Source organism: Antedon mediterranea, chromosome 7 (genome assembly GCF_964355755.1).
Source record: "Antedon mediterranea chromosome 7, ecAntMedi1.1, whole genome shotgun sequence".
In the NCBI taxonomy this organism is placed as follows: domain Eukaryota; kingdom Metazoa; phylum Echinodermata; class Crinoidea; order Comatulida; family Antedonidae; genus Antedon; species Antedon mediterranea.
The window spans coordinates 5,367,674-5,389,554 of record NC_092676.1 but is presented as its reverse complement, the minus strand read 5'-3'; the positions used below and the strand labels follow the sequence as shown (position 1 = coordinate 5,389,554).

General features: G+C 34.9%; 1 protein-coding gene across 1 annotated transcript; it reads left to right on the top strand.

Moving 5' to 3' along the window:
* Positions 1–307: 307 nt before the first annotated feature.
* Positions 308–20,598, top strand: LOC140054974 (eukaryotic translation initiation factor 4 gamma 2-like). The gene is made up of 20 exons (XM_072100119.1): positions 308–328; positions 1,318–1,424; positions 1,808–1,918; positions 2,298–2,400; positions 3,169–3,282; positions 4,067–4,133; positions 4,487–4,576; positions 5,970–6,028; positions 6,343–6,453; positions 6,890–7,000; positions 9,818–9,889; positions 10,367–10,610; positions 11,298–11,518; positions 11,895–12,131; positions 12,919–13,131; positions 13,576–13,881; positions 14,460–14,617; positions 15,044–15,252; positions 15,582–15,703; positions 16,318–20,598. The coding sequence occupies exons 1-20, from the start codon at positions 308–310 to the stop codon at positions 16,381–16,383; spliced, it is 2,742 nt and encodes a 913-aa protein (XP_071956220.1). The 3' UTR covers positions 16,384–20,598.
* Positions 20,599–21,881: the final 1,283 nt, after the last annotated feature.

Here is a 21,881-nt window from a genome sequence, read left to right as displayed (position 1 = left end):
GTATTGGACTGGCTTAGAAAATTATTATTTTTATTGAAATTATATGATTATATATCTTATTTTTGTTTCTCAAGGAAAAACGTCACTATTATACATAGACCATAGAGATCTATGAATAGACTGTATGTATAGTACCGTTATGCCGTTCTTTAAGTAAGACACAATCGATCAAGTTATAACATGAGGTTGCCCATTCTTATAATTATTATTTTACTATAATGGAGAGTCGGTATAAATATAAAAATATGTATAAAATAATTTAACACTTATATAATATTAGTATTATTAACATATAGAATTAAAAACAATGTATCAATGTGTCAATAAAGTAAGTTGATCAATTTTCGATGGTAAATTGTTTTTAATCAGATTTTAAAGGATATGTCATTGAATATAGGAATTTATTTGTATTTACTTATATAGTGTTATTATTTTTAATTAACAATTTATTGAAAATAAAACATTATAATTTGTAGACAAAAAAAGAATGTGCGATTTTAAAGGTGGGGATAATGTGTGGTGGCTCACTTCATAGTGGATGAATTTTCCCAAAATTCTTTGTGTCGCAATCGGTTGTAAAACAAAGACGAACAGAGTTGACTATACACATTACATACTGGTGAGAATTTCGTTTTTATTTTTTAAATTATTAATCATATCTTATTCTTTATTTATTTAATTTGGGATGTTTGTGTAATATATGTTTTTTAGATAAAGACTGGGATTATTTGATTAATTCTAACATTGTAATTAATCAGCATTTTAGCGGTTTTATTCCATTGCATTTGCCCGATATGGCGATCGGCGTTTGGCATTTGTGTTGCACGGGTGTACCGTACCTACCGTCTACAAATTAAACAGAATGCTTCCTCTTTATATGTTTAGGCCTAGCACGAAACTCTAGGCCTTGTCTGGGCTACAGTTTTAGTATTTAGTGTTTAGTCCTTGTCCCTAATAAGTGTAGTTTGTGGATAGATTTTAAATTTAGCCTACTACTACTACAGCCACAGGGTGTGTGAAGATAAATAAAGTTAATTAAAACACTCCCAAAAGAAGGCTACTACTCTACAGCCTGTTTTTTATAGTGTTTGTAATTTTTTTAGCTAGTAGGCCCTAGCTAGGCTACACTACCTGTATTAGTACTAAGCCTAGTAGCAGAGTCAAGAATCGCTCTCTACCTTTTTGAACTTGACAACACGCCTAAATCTTGATTTTATTTAATGTAAATAGAAGAAGAGTGAACAGTATTTTATTTTTTACACATTTTTATGTCCACAGCCTTGATTAAAAAAAGTTCGTGTTTTCAGAGTGCTTTAGCTGGCGCCAATTAACAAAGTGGAAGGGCCACGTCAAGGAAGTGGTGCTTCTCGTGCGTATTACGGTGAATCCAACCGGCTGCAAGAGACACCACAGATTATCAATAGGTACTATCTACAATAATTATGATTTGATTCCATTATTATCGCCGTATATCCTCTGGTATAATCCCACGTTCACCCCCAGAACACAATACAACACACATACCCGGGGAATACCTGGTTCATAAAAAAAATTATTAGTATGTATTTCTTGTTCGAATGGATTAGGCTATGGACTTTGCATGTCGATATATGGGGTTCGAATCTTTGTACTATAGTGACAGTGATTATTTAGAAGGTTAGGTTAACTTATATAAGGAGTCCCCAACTTATGTACGAAAAAAAAATTGCATTCAGGTATACTAGGGGCTCACTCTCCTCCCTTTCACAGCTAAAATATAATTTATTTTGCCTCCTGCTTGCTTAAATATAAAGATTTTTATTTACAGGGAAGATGTGTCAGCGCGAAAATTTCAACGATGGGTTCCTCCAAGCACTCAACGTCATTCAATAATATCAGACTATGAAAAACATAACATTGTGTTCCGTCGTTGTCGAGGGTTAGTTATTTATCATCAATTTCGAGCTAGCTTCATCTTGTTGAAGACGGCAACTAATAGAAGGAGAAGGTCATCAGTTGACCAATGACCATAATCATTTTTATTTGTTGCATAAGAATCAGGGTCACAAGTTATTTGGCCAAGTACCATCATGAACATGGCCAATCATGATGCAATGGACCTTCTGAACTGTCCCTTGTGATTGGTCACCTTACTTGCTTGAACCTACAGCATTGCATCCAATTATGAACCATGCTTTAAGATACAGTCATCAAAACCTAGTTTAAAAACCAGTTATAACCTAGTTAAGAATATAATAATTAACCTAGTTAATAAAAATTAATTAACTAGATAATAATTATAATATTTTTTTTTTCAGAATCCTCAATAAAATCGCCCCTGAAAAATTTGACAAACTTTGCAATGATTTACTTAATGTCGGCATAGACTCCAAAGCTATACTTAAAGGAATTATCCTCTTGGTGAGTTAGAATACGTTTACAGTAGATCCCCTTCCCTTTGGGACACCTCTATTCAGGGGACACCCTTATTATTTCCATAAAACAAAAGCATAGCAATATGTTTTAACACTATGATTAAACCCCTTTTTAATAATAATAATAAGATTTATACAGCGCACAAATCCACACAAGTGCTCAAGGCTCTTGTGAAAACCATGAAACAAATTAACCTTAAACCTAAATACAACAGATAATTTTGACAAAAACCAAAATAAAAACAAGACCAATCGAACCCACATCACTGCTTCCGTTTACCAGCAATTTAAGGTGCATAGACCAGCCAGTACCTAACTCACAGGTGTTCTCAGTGATGTGGGTATCTACCAAAACAAATTTAGAAAATATTTAGATGACACTTTTGAGGGACATTTTATTTTGCCCCGAAGGTTCCCCTTTATTACGGATTCTACTGTAATGTTATATTCCATATTGGATTTCGAGACCATTTTCCATATGTGGTAGAATCTACATGTTATCATTCGATGTACTACAGGTCCAGTAAATGCCATGCCGGGCATGTCAAATCTCCTAGTAACGGGCCAATTTTGGCTGGTTATTTTTTCACAGAAAATTTCATATATGTGTTAAAATTATCAATTAAAATCCAAATGTTTTTTGGCCAGTAAAAAAATGGTTTGCTGTCTTGTGCCAGTTCCCTGCCCGATGTTTTATTAAAATTTTGTTGTTGAATCAGATAAACTTGACATATTTTTATGAATTTAATTTCAGATTTTTGACAAGGCGCTTGAAGAAGCCAAATATAGTTTCACCTATGCTCAGCTATGTAAACGTCTCTGTGAATTAGCCCCCAATTTTGAACCTCCTGGGTCTTCAGGCCCTGCAGTAAGTCAAACTCATATTTGTTATTTTATGGAAAAATAAGTAAGTAAGTACAGTAATAAGTTTTGTAGATTCATAGAGACTTATTAGTATTACATCTGCCAAAATGTTATTTTAGTTTACTAATAACGCATATAAAGTGGAGGAGCGTAAATAAAAGCATAGCTTGTAGTAAATAGGCTCCTCAAAACAAAAATATAAAATATAAATAATATAGAATAACAAAATTAGGAACTCCAAAAAACAACAGACTTCATATAATAATGAAGATTTTTGTCTTAACTAGTATGTTTTCTCTAACACATAATGTTATCAAGTTTAAAATGAAAAACAGATTATATAAATTATTTAAGATGAATCCAAATATGTTTAAAATAATAAAAGAAATTACAAAGAACTTCAACTAGAGGTTATAAGGTCCATCAGGTATGTTTGCTTCTTTCTATATTTGTTAAAGTTAGCAGGATTAATTTTTTAAAGAAAAAAAGAATAAAAAAGAAAATACAATTTAATATAAAAGATATGATAAATAAATATGATTGATATATATTTCAAATTCAATACTACCTACCCATCTTGTTGAAGTAGTAACTTATTTATTATTTTATATTTTGTAATTTTTTTATGAAAGATGTAAGAAAAAAAATAAATGTTTACGTTGAACTTGAATAGCTGAATGGGAACATGTGATTCAATTTTCGCATGCCTAGGAGGAGGGTTATGCTCTGTGAGTGCCCTTCTAGTCTTATTTTTTTAAATTATTCAATTTGATTTTTCTTTCTTTTAGACTTTCCAGCGTCTCCTTATTGCCAAGTGTCAAGATGAGTTTGAAAACCGGTCAAAGGCGTTCAAAGGTTTGCTGAATTACGATTATGTTAGAAATTATAAAAACCGAATGATTTATAGATATTGTTGAAACTGCGCTATGCTCGGATACTGTGGGATTTTTTAGTTAGACTTGATACCATATGAGAGTATTGTGTGATATGTACTATATTTATTTGAACAGGAGGGTTTTTAGTGGCGTTTATTCAGGAGAGGAATTTATTTTTTTGGGTGTAATATGGTAACATGTATAATCAAATAATATATAGGGTTGGGAGAGGGTGACGTGGTGTTGCATTTATTCAAAGTGGGAGGTTTATTCAAATAAATATGGCATTTTATGATGACTTTTTTAAATTTTGGATCAACTTTGATATTTCAGCGTACGACAGAGATGGGTACATGGACATGGAGGAAGAGGAGCAGAGGCATGTTGCTAAGCTTAAAATGCTTGGCAACATCAAGTTCATATGTAAGTTACTATTATATTCGTAATGATATAACAGTATATTATGTATCTGATGCTGGATGGATCCAAGACAAAGCCATATTCATTGTCACGATCTTCTCTAGGCCTAAAGCCCTGTCTACACTATCAAACTAGTTTGACAACTAAAAGTATGGTGTGCTCAAATATGGTAGTGATATGATATCATCATCTCCATATTTGTTGTCACATAAAGTGTAGACAGAGTTTAAGCCTCCTGTCCCCCTTCCATTACTGTCACTGGTAGGAATATGCTTTTTTCCTCCTGCGCTGTCTGCAATATCAAACTTGTTTAAAAAAAAAGTGTGATTGCCCAAATATGGTAGTGATATGACATCATCGTGTTTTATTTTATTTATTTCCTTTATTGCATCAAGTAAGCAGTGATGAAGTTGACATAAATATAATAGTAAATATGTAAACACATAGTATAACACAGTCCAAACAAGTAATACTAAAATAAATCATAGTCCACAAATCAGTCTTTCAATGGCCATCATAGTACATCCAGTAACACAAACCAATAGGGGTTCACAATTTGCTTATCATAACTCAGTTACTGATCATTCACCAATCATTGAAAACTCCGTGGAAAGTAATGAAGTTTTTTGTGCGTTGTGTCCGGACTTTGGGGAGGGTGAACGATCTAACGCGTCGGAGCTGATGGTTGTGTGTGGGAGGTTTAGGTAAGAGAGAGTGTAATATATGATCTTCTTTTTTCATTTTATCAAAGAATTTTCTTGACAACTTCTCGCGGCGTTCAGATAGAGTGATGATGTTAAGGTATCAGCATACGAGGTACCATCGGGGCATATTATGTTACACGCTCTTCTTTGGACATGTTCGATTTGGTCAGATTGTGCTTTGGATAAACTCGGGGACCAAACAGCACAGGCATATTCGAGAACTGGTCGTATCACTGCTTGATAGTATCGGAGCAGTTCCAGTCTATCTAGGCCAGACCTCTTGAGTTGCTTAAGAAAAAACAACCTTGGTACAACGCGCTTGGTTAAACAGTCAACATGCGTCTGCCACGACAATTTACGGTCAAGATTGACACCTAGTAACTTTGCATGCTCAACACACTTGACTTCAGATCCATTCACAGTGATTGGGTCAAACTCAGTTGGTGTTCTCTTACATGTAATGCGCAGTTCAACCGATTTTTTCTCCATGTCCATGGAATTTCTAAAAGGTCCATGCTTCAATGACCTAGAAATCCAACGAAATGGTATTCTGACTTACTATAGAGGGGGTAAACATTATTTGAAAATGCATGTTATCGCTCGTGTTTAAAGCAGTGTATGTGTCAAAGGACTATTAACATACTAACATTATTGTGCAATTACTTTTTTCATGTAATTTTTTTTTCGTACAGGCGAACTTGGCAAGTTGGACATGCTTCATGAGTCCATCCTTCACAGGTGTATCAAGCAGGTAATTGCCATATATATCGTAATTATTAAAAAGATTAAATAAACGTGGGTCCGTAGAGGGCCTAACCACATTATGAAGGTAACAACTGCCCCTTAGACATCCATAGCTGCAACCTTTAAAGATCTATTGTCCCCCAGAAAAAAAAAAAAAAAAAAAATTGTTGAATAGTTTAATTTAATGTCACAGAATAGTTTTTTTTACAAAAACTGTCATTTAAAGCAAAAAAATAGTCAAATTGACTGCCATCCAATTGGTTTTAAGTTTATATTTTGTTTTGTGAAATAATCGATAATGTTTTTAATTTCTTCCAACAGTTGCTTGATAAGAAGAAGCATGAGTCAATTGCTGATAGGGCAGAAGACTTGGAATGCCTCTGTCAAATAATGAAGACTATCGGCCGCAGGCTGGATACAAAGAAAGCCAAGGTAAGAAACAACTTTATACACCCACAAATGGTTCCTTAAAATTTAAGGCAGGGGCGCTGCTGCAAACCATGGCTATATAATCGGCACAGGTTCAAGCAACTGCTAGACCATTGTTCTGGTGGTAGAACAAGTCTTTTCGAATAAGGACTTAAAACTGGAGGTCCAGTGTACACATCTGGCTCGTGTACACTTTTAAAGAACCCAGTACATCTTTCGAAAGAGTTAGGGGTTACCCAAGTGTGCATGCGCTGTTTGGTGGCAGCACTCGACATGAAGGTACCCTTGGGGGAGTAGAAAGTATGTTTCGTCCACACCTGTGCGCAATTCAGTCCAGTAGTTTATGCCCCATTACATTAGTGGAAGATTTAGTGTGATTTTCATCTTAAACATAAAATCATTTTATCAAAACCTTTCCTTACAAAAATGTTTTTTGTAGGCCTTGATGGATCAATATTTTGAGAGGATGAATAAGCTGTCGGTGAACTATGAACTGCCGGCAAGAATTAGGTTCATGTTGCAGGACTGTCTGGAGCTACGTAACAATGAGGTAAGTCTCTATGATAGAATAACCTACTGGGGCCAGGCCAGATGCTCTGAAGGCACAGACTGAGATTAAGTTTAACTTACTGAGATGGGCCGATATAGTTTTTTAAAAATTCCCAGTTCAACATGAGACTATATTAGAATCGTGGTATGTGAAATCTAAACCTAATAAGCAGTGTGATTTGGAAATTTAAAAGACATAAAAGTGGAAACGCATCCTCACCACCTCAAGAATTGCCTATTCCTAGAACATGCAATACATTTTCATTTATACAACAAACAACTTAGCTCTTCGGAGATCCCGCCTCGTGAATAAAAATACTGTAAGATGAGGGCGTATCAATTTGATCTCTGGTGCGCGTGCGTACAACTGAGGACTAGTGCTGTTCCGCCGTACCATGCCGAGAATGTTAAAGAGTCGCTATCCAATCGAGTTCGAACAATACCATGAAAGCCCCAGTGGTCTAATGGTTAGGACATCTGCATATCAAGCAGGCGGTCCGAGTTCGAGTCTCGGTTGGGGCGACTTTTTCTCATTCTCACAGATTTCCTCATCTTTATCGTTTCAAATTAATTAATTAAATTTCAGTATATCACCGGGCGGTTTAGAATTAATGTTCTTTGCCTGATTTGTTTATATATATATATATATAAACACAACAGGCAAAGAACATTAATTCTAAACCGCCCGGTGATATACTGATATATATTTTCCTGGCTGTTTTAGTTTATCGTTTTGATTTACCTTTTTTTTTTTTTTGTATCTCTATTGAGATCCAGTCACTGATACCCACAGCATTGTCATTTTTTCAGTGCTTATTTTATTTGTATCTCCATTGAGATCCAGTCACTGATACCCACAGCATTGTCATTTTTTCAGTGCTTATTTTATTTGTATCTCCAGTGAGATCCAGCCACTGATACCCACAGCATTGTCATTTTTTCAGTGCTTATTTTATTTTGTATCTCCATTGAGATCCAGCCACTGATACCCACAGCATTGTCATTTTTTCAGTGCTTATTTTATTTTGTATCTCCATTGAGATCCAGCCACTGATACCCACAGCATTGTCATTTTTTTCAGTGCTTATTTTATTTTGCATCTCCAGTGAGATCCAGCCACTGATACCCACAGCATTGTCATTTTTTCAGTGCTTATTTTATTTTGTATCTCCATTGAGATCCAGTCACTGATACCCACAGCATTGTCATTTTTTCAGTGCTTATTTTATTTTGTATCTCCATTGAGATCCAGCCACTGATACCCACAGCATTGTCATTTTTTCAGTGCTTATTTTATTTTGTATCTCCATTGAGATCCAGCCACTGATACCCACAGCATTGTCATTTTTTCAGTGCTTATTTTATTTTGTATCTCCATTGAGATCCAGCCACTGATACCCACAGCATTGTCATTTTTTCAGTGCTTATTTTATTTTGCATCTCCATTGAGATCCAGCCACTGATACCCACAGCATTGTCATTTTTTTCAGTGCTTATTTTATTTTGCATCTCCAGTGAGATCCAGCCACTGATACCCACAGCATTGTCATTTTTTCAGTGCTTATTTTATTTTGTATCTCCATTGAGATCCAGTCACTGATACCCACAGCATTGTCATTTTTTCAGTGCTTATTTTATTTTGTATCTCCATTGAGATCCAGCCACTGATACCCACAGCATTGTCATTTTTTCAGTGCTTATTTTATTTTGTATCTCCATTGAGATCCAGCCACTGATACCCACAGCATTGTCATTTTTTCAGTGCTTATTTTATTTTGTATCTCCATTGAGATCCAGCCACTGATACCCACAGCATTGTCATTTTTTCAGTGCTTATTTTATTTTGTATCTCCATTGAGATCCAGCCACTGATACCCGCAGCATTGTCATTTTTTCAGTGCTTATTTTATTTTGTATCTCCATTGAGATCCAGCCACTGATACCCACAGCATTGTCATTTTTTCAGTAATGTGCCTTTGGATTATATATATACTTTGTTTTCCACTCTTATTCAGACTCCACCCTGGCTCCCTTTGTTATATTTCTTTTCTTCCTGTCCACCCAGGCAGCACTTGCCAGCTTTATACTATGACGTTATCCAAATTCCTTCACTTGCACTGATGAAGGGCTAGTGTTGCCCGAAAGCTCTGCTAACTTTTCTGGCTGTTTACTTTATCGTTTTGATTTAGCTTTTCGCTTTTTATTTTTGTATCTCCATTGAGATCCAGCCACTGATACCCACAGCATTGTCATTTTTTTCAGTAATTTGCCTTTGGATTTATATATATATATATATATATATATATATAAATCAATGGTGTTGCGTAGCACTGTGTAAATTATATATAAATCATACTGTAAATTATAGAAACAGTGCTCATATTCGGAACATGATCTCATAATCGCGTCGAGCATAGCTCATTGGCGAAAGTTCCGTACTTTTTAGTTGTATGAAAAAATGTCTCTGGCGGGATTCGAACCTGCAACCTCTCGCTTACAGGGCGAGTATCATACCACTAGATCATGTTCCGAATATGAGTACTGTTTCTATAATTTACAGTATGATTTATATATATATATATATACACATTAGGCAATGAACATTAATTCTAAACCGCCCGTTGATATACTGATATTTAATTAATTAATTTAAATCTGTGAGAATGAGAAAAAGTCGCCCCAACCGAGCCTCGAACTCGGACCGCCTGCTTGATATATACAATTTTTTTTTCCTATTACTATTTTTTTTCCATGTCTTTGGTTGCTAAATAACACTAATCTTACTTGATTTGAGGAATTGATTTGTTATATTTTCTAGTGGATGCCGAGACGAGTGATGCGTGACCAGGGTCCTAAATTAATTGAACAAGTGCGCCAAGAAGCAGCACGGGTAAGTTTATATATTTATATTTACAGACTTAAGAATTTGTATTTATTTTTTTGTTTGTTTGTACAGACGAATTAGTGGTAGCTCGACACAAAGGGACCCTTGCACTATCAAACAAAAAAAGTGTAATGTGCCTAAATATGGTAGTGATATGCTTAAATATAGTGGTGATATGGCATCATCATGTCCATATATATATGAAAACCTCATTTTTTTTGTCACATAAATTTTGATAGTGTAGACAGAGCTTTACAGAAGTTGTTGACTGCTGTATAAATATGATGTAAAGCGTTTAAAAATGTTTGTAGTTGGCGCTATATAAGTCTAACATTATATTAATGAAATAGTTCCATCCTTGACTTGAACTTGGACTTTTGCTTGAGGTGCAGACCTACGATTAAAACCACTCGTGCTTTCATAGTATGTTCAATTATCCAATTGGAAGTTAGAAAAAATCCTTCAATCAATTTTATATTTCAGGATTTGGGCATCTATATTCCAAGCAAACAAACCGATTTTTTTAGTGGCATAAATGGAGATCGCGGATTTCTTGGACGAGGACAACCAAGAGGAGGTCTCAATGACGTATTTATACAGGGACCAATGGGGAGCAGTGTCGGAACCGGTCCAGGCGTGATTGACCTTGACCCTTACGGAGCCGGAAGTTACAGTCCAAAAACACGTCAGCGAAATTTTAATCGAGATTCGGAATACAAATCTGGTGGTAGGTTTTGAACAAAAATGCTGAATTTGTATGAATATTAATTTATTAAATTAAATCAAATTTCTTCACCATCAATGTACATATATATATACTATATTTATTAAACATTTGGTAAATACATGAAAACCATGAGTCTATTGACCAACACAATAGTGGGAACCTCTTGATGATTGATTGATTGAATGAATGTATTTGATGCTCAACATTAAAATAACAAACAGACAAAAGACAAAAATAACGAGCATTAGGAACACCCATTAGGCCGGAAAAAAACAGCTTTGGTGGTTAACATCCTTGCTCCCCAAAATGATTGGTTCAAATCCTGCCTCCGTCACATTAACCAATTTTTTCTTTATTTACTACATAGGCCAAAACATAACTCATACAATTTTCTCATAAATTTATGTACAAAATATAACTTACAATATTTTCTTTTCTAATTAATATATATAAATTATTATAAATAAATGATAAAGACGCTAGTAAATTACCAACTGAACATTTTATTGCACTACAGGCTGTTTCATGAGTATGAACTCAATCTTCAGGTGCTTGGCTCTGAAGATTCAGATTTATCATTTATTTATATTTGGCTCTACATTTTGTATCGAGCACTTTCGCTTTCATGATCTGCGTTAAATTTACCACGATTTATATAAATTATTATATTTATTTATTTTCAAATAGGCTACAGTAATAACTACTCACAGTATGGTAACCAGGGTCGTCAACGGCAACAGAACCAGAACCCGAGCCCTACGTATGGTAACCAGGGGCAACAGCAATACCAGAGTCAGTCGCAGTCATACCAGCAGCGTCAGTCGCAAGAAAACTCTGGTTTCGGTCAAACACGTCAAAATACGCAAAGCAGAGATATGCCACCACGCTTTTCAAAAGGAGGAGACGAAGTAAGTGCATATATCGTCACTATTCTTTCAAAAGCTTGTATCGCAAAAAAACTTTATGTTTAGTATTTTGTGCTTTTAAATGTGTACTGAATTAGAAAAATGCCACAGATTCCAGTAAAATATAATAAATAAATAAATGAATTCCAATTTTAAATAAGTATTTTGAATTATTTTAAAATGTTATAAAAGTTTTGGTGACTTTTTTCACTCTGATTGTGGTTCCAATACCAATGTTCAAATCCTTGTATGAACATCTAAAAACACAATTTTTCTGAGTAGTAAAATCTTGATCTTTAACTCTATGAAATTATTTGTACCATTGCACTCATAATCTTAATTATTTGTATACTAATCTATTAAATTTCTTTTTTCACAGGTAAGCCTTCGTCCTAACCAATCAATAATCCTGAAACCTCAAAGCCTCAACATGCTACCCTCAAGCACAAAGAAGACTAATGCACCCCTTGCAAAAGCACCCCAATCCCTGCTGAAGCCACAGGTACCGATGCAAATGAACCCATCTATGGTACCTATCAAACAGGTAGCCATACAAGAGAAACCGAAGCCTGTTAAGAAACGTACGAACAACAAGAAAGATGTCCTTACTGCATTGGTACCTACCGTTTCTATGATTATTTAGATTTATGTAGAGATTATGTAGATATGTAGAGATTATGTAGATTTATAAGAGATTATGTAGATTTATTTAGAGATTACCGTTTCTTGTTTTATGATTTAATTTAGATTTATGTAGAGATATGTAGATTTATGTAGAGATTATATATGTTTTTGTAGAGATTATGTAGGTTTATAGAGATTATGTAGATTAATAGAGATTATGTAGATTTATAGAGATTGTGTAGATTTATAGAGATTATGTAGATTTATAGAGATGATGCAAATTTATAGAGATTATGTAGAGATTTATAGAGATTATTTTAGATTTGCAAAGAGATTATGTAGAATTATGTGATTATGTAGATATATGTAGAGATTGTGTAGATATATGTAGAGATTATTTAGATATATGTAGAGATTATTTAGATTTATGTACAGATTATTTAGATTTATGTACAGATTATGTAGTATAGCGCATAAATAATTTTTTAATCCCGTCTAAAAATCTATTTATTTAAAGAAGCTTTTTTTTATTAAAATGAATGTTGCTGTCTCTGATGTACCCAGTATAATGTAAAGTGATGTGAGAATGTATGTTTATCGGCGCTATATAAAAACAAGTTATTAATATTATTATTTCTTACAATATACAAAATGAAGGAGGCACTGTTTTCAAAAAGCTAAGCTTGTGTTGAAAATGCCTACAAAAAATATGATACTCAAAAATACGATTTAAAAACAATTATAAAGCATAATAATTTACATTTTTGTTTATTATTCAGGAACTAATTCTGCAGGAACTTGACCAGACTGGTTGCATAGAAGATGCAACAAAAAGCTTGAAGGAGAAGGTTCAAAATAAGTTTGTTCCAGCCGTTGTTTGCGCCGTCATGAAACATGGCCTACCGAAAACAGACACAGAGCGTGACATGCTGAGCACGCTCATTGCATCCTTGAAAAAAGAGAATATCGTGAATGCTACACATTTTATGGAGGTAAATTTTTTTAAACTTCAGAACATTTTTAGTTCATGACAAAAAAAAAGTAATAATAATAATTTATGTATTTTTGTTAAATTTGTGTAGCACCCTCTCTCGGTTGGCCATGCTTTTATCAATTCTCAAGATATTTAAATTTTCCATGTACTGTCATGTTATTAATAAAAAATCTTATACCTCTAATTACGTACTCAAGCATATAATTATTAAAGATACATAATGTGTTAACATGAATCGTCTGTTTTAGTTACATGTATGTGTAGATAGAGGTTCCACTTGAAATGCTTGGTTTGCTAGCCTATTTGTATTGCACTCTCCCAGTACCAGACACCTTTGGACTGGGCCAGTATGTATGGTTTTTGGAGAGTTTCCAGTTTTCAGAGAGTCTGGTATTGGAAGAGTTTGTTTTTATACATTGAGGTTGAAATATATATTTTCCAGGGTTTTACTGAGCTATTGAGTCAATTAGCCATGCTTGAAGTAGACTATCCGCTCATTAAATCCTCAATTGGCACGTATGCAGCACGAGCAGTTATCGACGACGTTGTCGCATTGTCGGAGCTCTGCGACCCAATGGAAAATGGCGCATATTACCCACTGATCATGTTGTGCCTTCAACGGCTTCAGAAACTGAAAGACAAGGAATGGCTGGTGAAGCTGGTGAATGAGAGCAAGATTAACCTGTTGAAGATGCTGCCAGAGATCGACCAGAACAAGGAGAAGATGATCGAAATTCTTGATGGAAAAGTTAGTTTTTTGTTCTGTACAAAAAAAAAAGGTTTAGAAATTACATTGAAGGTTAGAGATGTGTCACTCACTTCCTACCCACCAATAGCACTGTAATAAATAGTGAAAATGTGTTCAGCTTGATACAGACAACATACAATTAGACATTAATTATGAGGAAAAATTAATATTGAATGTACACAAAAAAACAGATCATTTGTTTAGATTATCACAGGCCGCCAAACACCTTTCACCACTCCATCCCCATACTTGCCTCTTCCTGACACCCTTCCCCTCTTGACACCTACACACCCCTCCTGACACCCCTCCCCTCTGGACACCTACACACCCCTATGGACACCTACACAACCCTCCCCTCCAGACACTCATCCCCTCTGGACACCTACACAACCCTCCCCTCCAGACACCCCTCCCCTCTGGACACCTACCTTCCCCATTCCCTCCTGACACCCCTCCCCTCTGGACACCTGCACATCCCTCCTCTTCTGACACCCTCACACCCCTCCTCTCTCAACAAAAATGAATAGTAATTTCATATCTCTGTACACATTATTTCAATTGTTTTATTTTTCTTTTAGAATCTTAGCTTCTTATTCCCGCTGTTGCGGCTCCAAGGGGATATCTGGAAGCAGATTAAGTCTGATCCTAATCCACAAACACTGTACAAGTGGATTAAGGACTCGGTTGATCCCAGCCTACATAAGGAAAAGGGCTTTATAAATGCTTTAACTACAGGGTAAGTTCTGCAATGTACAAACTTGAATGGTCGTTTGAAAATTAAGTAGATGAAGGAGACAAAAAATATAAGTGACTTTTAAGGAAAAGGTTTAAAATGCTTACAAACTAATGGAAGTTCACCATCAAATTGTTTGCAAAATAAACTTTGTATTAGTAATACTAGTATCGGACTGAAAATTTGAATTCAAATTCAACTAATTTTTTTTATTATTTCTCTGGAAAATACAATGACTTTTAAACTTATATCCTGTGAAAAATAAAAATAAAATTCATCTGAATTCAAATGGTTTTGTACAAAATGTACGGCGGCAATGTTAATTTGATTCTCCTGCATGCATCCATGCACATGGAATTGTTCTGGGAAGGTTTTAAACTACATTTGAACACTATTTTATTTTTTATTCTATAATGGTTTTTCCCATAGGATATTGAAGTATGTTACACAGGAAAGCAGTCTGCAAGAAAGTGTTGATTTAAGCGTTGTCCCCGAAAAAGTTGTACAAGAAAAAGAGAAAGTATTACTGGACAAGTTTAAACCGTTACTGCAACGATTTGTTCACGAGAATGTGAATCTGCAGATGGTGGCGCTGTATGCCCTGCAGACGCTCTGCTTCCAAGAAAACTTTCCAAAAGGTTGGCTTTTGTTTCTTATAACGATTTAAATTTATTTTAAAGTTACATTGACGTTAATCTAAGAGGAAAAGTTTTAAGCTAAGTGGAACATTTTTAGGCTGGGTTCACAAGCTTTAAAAGAAGAAGAACTTTAGGCTAAAATTGGCTAACCTCTCGCTAACAACTACTGTGCATGTTAAATACTTAAGCTCTGTCTACACTATCAAACTAGTTTGACAAAAAAAGTGTGATGTGCCCAAATATGGTAGTGATATGCCTGAATATGAATATGGTAGTGATATGACATCATCACATAAAGTTTGATAGAGAGCTATTGGTGTTTTGTCTAGGTATGCTGCTGCGGTTCTTTGTGAATCTTTACGACATGGAGGTAATTGACGAAGAGGCTTTTCTTAACTGGAAGGAAGATGTCACAGATGAGTTTAATGGCAAAGGAGAAGCTCTGTTCCAGGTAATAATAAAGAGTGGGGTTCGAATCTTGGTCAGGGCACCATTTTCATTTTAACAATTTATAACTACCACTCAGACATCTACTCAAATTTAACCCCTCTCTTTCAGGGTGTATGTATATGTTCTGGGTGTAAATACCGTACCCTGGTTATAATTGTCCTCTATCCAGATATGTTTATATGACGGAACAGTTTATATTTCAGCTGATAAACACACTCTATATTTTTGTGTACTATCATCATGTACAGTATACTATATCTGGCAACTCTTGTGCATTATGCGCAAGTCTAATAGGATACACAAGTTTTTAGACCTCGCATACCATAAAAATATCTTGAATCAACTTGCCTATTTTTAATAACACAAACCTACATGCTATTACTGAATTTGAAACAAAAACATTTTTTTTTTTTATGCTTAAATAAATAGTACAGAAACTTGCCTACTGTAACTATTCGATAGGGACGACAGTTTTTCACGATTACTTTGAGTTATTAAATCATAGAGGGTGATATATACATTTTTTATTTATTGTCTCTCGCATTGGCAACTGAAAAAATTGGCAGATATATTATATTATATTTTTCCAACATAATTTATTAATTTTTTTAATAGGTGAATCAGTGGTTGACATGGCTAGCAACTGCCGAAGAGGAGGAGTCAGAAGAGGAAGAAGACTAATTAGTTATCTAATTAACGACTCGGTGACGAAGATACTAATAATCAAGATAAGAGTTGTCAGTCCTTCAAATTTTAATATATTGTGCTATCATATAGAGGTTAGATTTCCATGCTATTTCAAGGTATATGGTGGATTTAAAAAAAATATTAAAATTAAATTGTATATTTATAAGACTACCGTAAATCAGCTGGATTTGACAGTTACACTATGAGAATTTTTGTTTATACTTTTGCATGGTATTTTGTGAATATGCATGTTTTGTTAAATGTTAGATTTAGTAAAGATGATGCATCTGGAAAACTAAACCGCAAAACGCTACTTGCGACTAGATAGATCTATAAGACTCGTCCAACAGTTAATAAACGCATTTTTCCAGTATGAATATAACAGTGCTATGAACAGAATTGCAGAGTATTATTTGTCAAAGGGCATTAAACAAAAAAATATAACTACTATTGAAAGTTTCCAAATGAATGGAAACATCACTTATGTCTTGATAATGGATTCATAATCATAGTGCACTTTGGTTGTTTTCTATTGGGAAGTATAACATTGTTTTGTATTAACTCTGTTTGTAGTTTCAGAATCACAAATTAGCAGTCAGTCAATTATCTGTATGTCTACAAATCTTGCATTGTCTTAACAAACAAATGCATATAAGCACAAAAAGGCAAAAAAAAGTTTAATTATGTGGCAGTTGTAGTAGATAATTTTTTGTTTTGTATTTGTTCTATTATATTATTTAAAAGATGATATAAATAGTGGTAGATATTCGATACTCTCAGCTTTATGTACAGTAATAAAATTTAAATATTATAGACTAACCACCTGCAATGCTGGTAGGAACGCTAATAATATACAATTGTACATATTCAATCCTACAAAACGCGCAAGAGTGATGTATATGTGCATTTTTAGTCGTAGCCAATCACCGATTTCTGCACTGCATATATTCGTAATAAGTTTTAAAGATAATTAATGTGTGGTTAGCCAATTCGCGGTACTGTATCTATATGTCCAGTGTCATAAATTCTGTAATACAGTTTCACATATGTGTCACGTGGGATGCCTGTATTAAGGCCATACACCTAACATAACTTAACATTGTACAGGTGCCACAGTACCATGTAATATACAGTATATGACACTGTATTAAAGAATTTGCATATGATACTGGGCATTTAATGGCATTATGTGGAGATACAGTACAGAGAATCGGGTGTTAGATTAGTGTATTAAGATATCACATGCAAAGATATGATCCCATCGATAGATCATACAGTTTTTCTTTGGTATATTGTTTGTCCATAGTTTCAAAAACACTTGTACTCTTACTTCTGCATGATATTTTGGTGCTTAGTATAGTATTGTGCTTAGTATTGTTTAATATAATAATAAGTAGTTAAGTTTCATTTATGGATTGGATATTAAAACAAAAAAAATATTTATTTTTTGTTTGTTATATATAGTAATATCATATTTTACACATGTGCTTATTAACAAATACAAGTTCAAAAGTTTTTTATTAATTTGTCTTTATACTATTCTAAATTGAATATCAAATATAAAAATACCAGCAATTATTTTAAAGATAGTATGGTATGCACATTGTGTTGGAAAATAATTACTAATTAACAATAGAAATAGCAGATTTCAGTACAGCCTTAAGATAATATTTGGGGCTGTGAAATCAGTCGGTTTACTACTAAAGATATTTCACTTGTGTGTTTTAAGAGTTATCTGTAACTTTAAATATAGCTTTCTGTATTGCTATTTGTATCAAATCCTATTCTTTTGAAAAAGAAGTCAGTGACCTAACACTGACCTTGTTAAGTCATGTGATTTTAGATTTTTTTTTTTACTTAAGAATTGGTTTTGAAATGAGTTAAGAATGTTTAGTTGGCTTTGGTCAATGCTTGATTGCCCTGGACTAGTGGCTAGCACATTGGTTGCCCTGGACTAGTGGCTGGCATGTTGATTGCCCTGGACTAGTGGCTGGCACATTGATTGCCCTGGACTAGTTCCCGAACACAGTGGCTGTCCTGGACTAGTCCCTGGACACAGTGGCTGTCCTGGACTAGTCACTGGACACAGGGGCTGTCCTGGACTAGTCACTGGCACAATGATTGCCCTGGACTAACTGCTATAACAATTGGTTGCCCTGGACTAGTCGCTAGCACATTGATTGCCCTGGACTATTCCCCGGACACAGTGGTTGCCCTAGACTAGTGGCTGGCATATTGGTTGCCGTGAACTAGTCGCTGGTACATTGGTTGCCCTGGATTAGTGGCTAGCACATTGATTGTTCTGGACTAGTCCCCAGACACAGGGTTGCCCTGGACTAGTTGCTTTCATTCAATAATATGCACCATTTTATAGCTAGACCTATCTAGGTTGTTATGTACTGTACTATTACAGTACAACTACAACATATATTTTGCATGCACTGTATTTAAGGCTGTTGTTAATACGCTTAAATGACAACCATTATTAGCATAGTACAATGTATTGTTCTTAAAATGAAAGGTAAACTCATACGGAATCTCTTGAAACCAGAATTTAACATAAACCAGATTTTTCCAAATCATAAATTCGATTAATTCTTCAACAGAAAATTATCTGGAAACGAAACTTATTAGTTTGGCCTAAAGCTCTGTCTACACTATCAAACTACTGTAGTTTGAAAAAAAAGTGTGATGTTCCCAAATAGGGTAGGGATATTCCCAAATATGGTAGAGATATGACATCATCATATCCATATATGGGCACATCACATTTTTTTGTCACATTAAGTTTGATAGTGCAGACAGAGACTATCTGGTAGAGTTTTTTGTGAGAGTGTATTGTATTCATTATGAAGATATTTTTTGTTAAATGGTGTTATTTAAAACAGCATTAGCGGCGTATCATTTTCTGGATGGACCACTCGACTTTTTCGCATGCTCTTGTTTCTGCGTGCGCAAAATGACTTTCCGACTCGACAGCTGCTTGGCACGTCTTGAAAATGAATGTTCGCTTTTGTTGTAATACTGTACTTTATACATTTTATGCTACCTAGTATACTGTAAATTCATTCTGCAGTATAATTCATTGCAGGTACCCTAACGTTATAGTATACTCTTAAATTGACGAATTAAAGGTAACTTAAGGAGCTTATATTTTTAGAGATTCATTACGCATTTTAAAATAACGCTCATTTATTTTAGATGTATTTTGCAAAATAATTTTTTTTGGAACGGTTAACCATAAAATTGAATTTTGAATGAAACCATTGTGATTAGGCAATATACAAACAATACATTAATAATTATTTAAAAATCATGTTGTTAAAAATTCATAAAATTATTCAGTTTTAACTTTTATGTAGGCGAATCCAATCCATATTTTAGTATTTCCAGGCTCAAATTTATGATTTCATGATAAAGGTGGCCTCTCTAAAGCTTAGTTCCCACTAGCGACGCAACGCAAGGACGTAACGCAACGCAAGGGAATTGACCAATCACAAGCGATGGCTTATTCGCTTGTGATTGCTAACTGTCTATAACCTCGCTTGTCATTGGTTAAAACGCTTGCGTTGCGTTTACGTCCTTGCGTTACGTTCTAGTCGGAATAACGCTTAATGCGTGGTTCCCACTAGAGACGCAACACACGACGTAACACAATGTAAAGCTTGGTTCCCATTAGAACGTAACGCAATGACGTTAACGCAACGCAAGCGTTTTTAACCAATGACAAGCGAAGTTATAGACAGTTAGCAATCACAAGCGAATAAGCCATCGCTTGTGATTGGTCAATTCACTTGCGTTGCGTTACGTCCTTGCGTTGCGTCGCTTGTGGGAACCACGCTTTAGGGATTTGACCAATCACAAGCGATAAATTATTTAATGTGTCTACGTCCTTGCGTTGCGTTAAGCGTGGTTCCCACTAGCGACGCAACGCAAGGACGTAACGCAACGCAAGTGAATTGACCAATCACAAGCGATGGCTTATTCGTTTGTGATTGCTAACTGTCTATAACTTCGCTTGGCATTGGTTAAAACGCTTGCGTTGCGTTTACGTCTTTGCGTTGCGTCGCTAGTGGGAACCACGCTTTAAACATTATGTTTCTTGTTCGGCCCCTAATGTAATAATGCTTGTGCGTTATCGTTTAGCTCTTATCCGTGTGTTCAACAACAGTGTAATAAATTCGTATTATTAAACTTTATAGATATCAATTTATTTGTTTTGTATTTAATGTACTCGAGAATCATAATTATATTTGCGAACGTGAAACAAACTCAAGCAATTATGAACTCGTTTAAAACAAGGCCAACGGCCATAAGTCGCTTGCTAAAACGCATAGTGATACCGGAACGACAGACAGACCGACCGACCGACATAGTGAACTCGTTTAAAAACAAGGTTTAGATATTCTATCTAGGCCTATATGATAAGTTGTTTCTATTGTCATTCGTTATCTTATCGTCCTAGTATAAATGGGTCTTTAATGCGAGGAGAGAGGTGTGTTCAGACGAGGTCATGCCTTCCTCCCTCTAAACACCGGTGCCTGTTATTTTCGTTGAGCAAAAATATATACTGGCTTTTATTATAAACAAGCAACAGTGTGAAAAAACTATAATAAAACCAGTTTGCCTTTTTGAATATTGGCTAAAGCGAGAAAAATTTCATTTTTGTAAGGTTCGTAACAGCAATAATAAAAGATCGGGTCACCGATACCAAATCGATCGATTGTGTTTTCGAATCATAACTTTATACTGACTATAATAGGATATACCGAGGTCACTTTTATCCTGTTGAAATCACAGATCGGTTTGCCATTTCTTGTTATAACATTTGCCTCAGTGATTGACAAAAGATAAAATGTATAGTGGTTGATTTGGTGGACAATCCAATAATAGAGAAATAAAAGCATGTAAATAAACCTAGTTCAAATATTGAACACATTCAATGCCATGAACTTTGGCGATTGTTTGCGGCCCGTCGCACCGGGGTGATAGGTTCCTTTAATTATATTTACTTGCACGCGTTGGCGTAGTAATACACGTATACCAAAGATCGGTATAGACTTTCACACGTGCGGCGGTGATGTTTGTGGTGTTTAGTAGCAATGGAGAATTCAAGGGGGACCGGGTGACCCGGTTCTCCGTCTCCCCACCTCTAAATTCAGCAATTTCAGTAATGCAAAAGATAGGGCATCAAATTAAGTTCAGGACTTCATTTCACTACTTTTAGGCCCGGCCAATACATTTCAAATCCTGGTTCCGCTGAGGATTACCGGCTGCTCCTTTCAAAGTTAATATATTGTAATAAAATATAGCGAAACCAACTAGGCTACTGTATTATTGCATTTAATGCATATTAAACTGAGGCTGTCCGCATGCGGACTAAAACTGACTTGGTATATGTTTCAAAAGAAAGAAGAGTTACAATTTTAGGTATCATTAATTCTGCATGGGGAATCAGTGGCGTAACGCAGATGCCTGAGGCCCAATACCAA

What these genes read in the sequence shown, in the direction of transcription:
- LOC140054974 (XM_072100119.1), top strand. Translation starts at nt 308, where the DNA reads ATGTATCAATGTGTCAATAAA. An exon ending in TTAAAGGAATTATCCTCTTG is followed by an intron (nt 2,401 to 3,168) that starts GTGAGTTAGAAT and finishes ATTTAATTTCAG; the next exon opens with ATTTTTGACAAGGCGCTTGA. An exon ending in TTTCAAAAGGAGGAGACGAA is followed by an intron (nt 11,519 to 11,894) that starts GTAAGTGCATAT and finishes CTTTTTTCACAG; the next exon opens with GTAAGCCTTCGTCCTAACCA.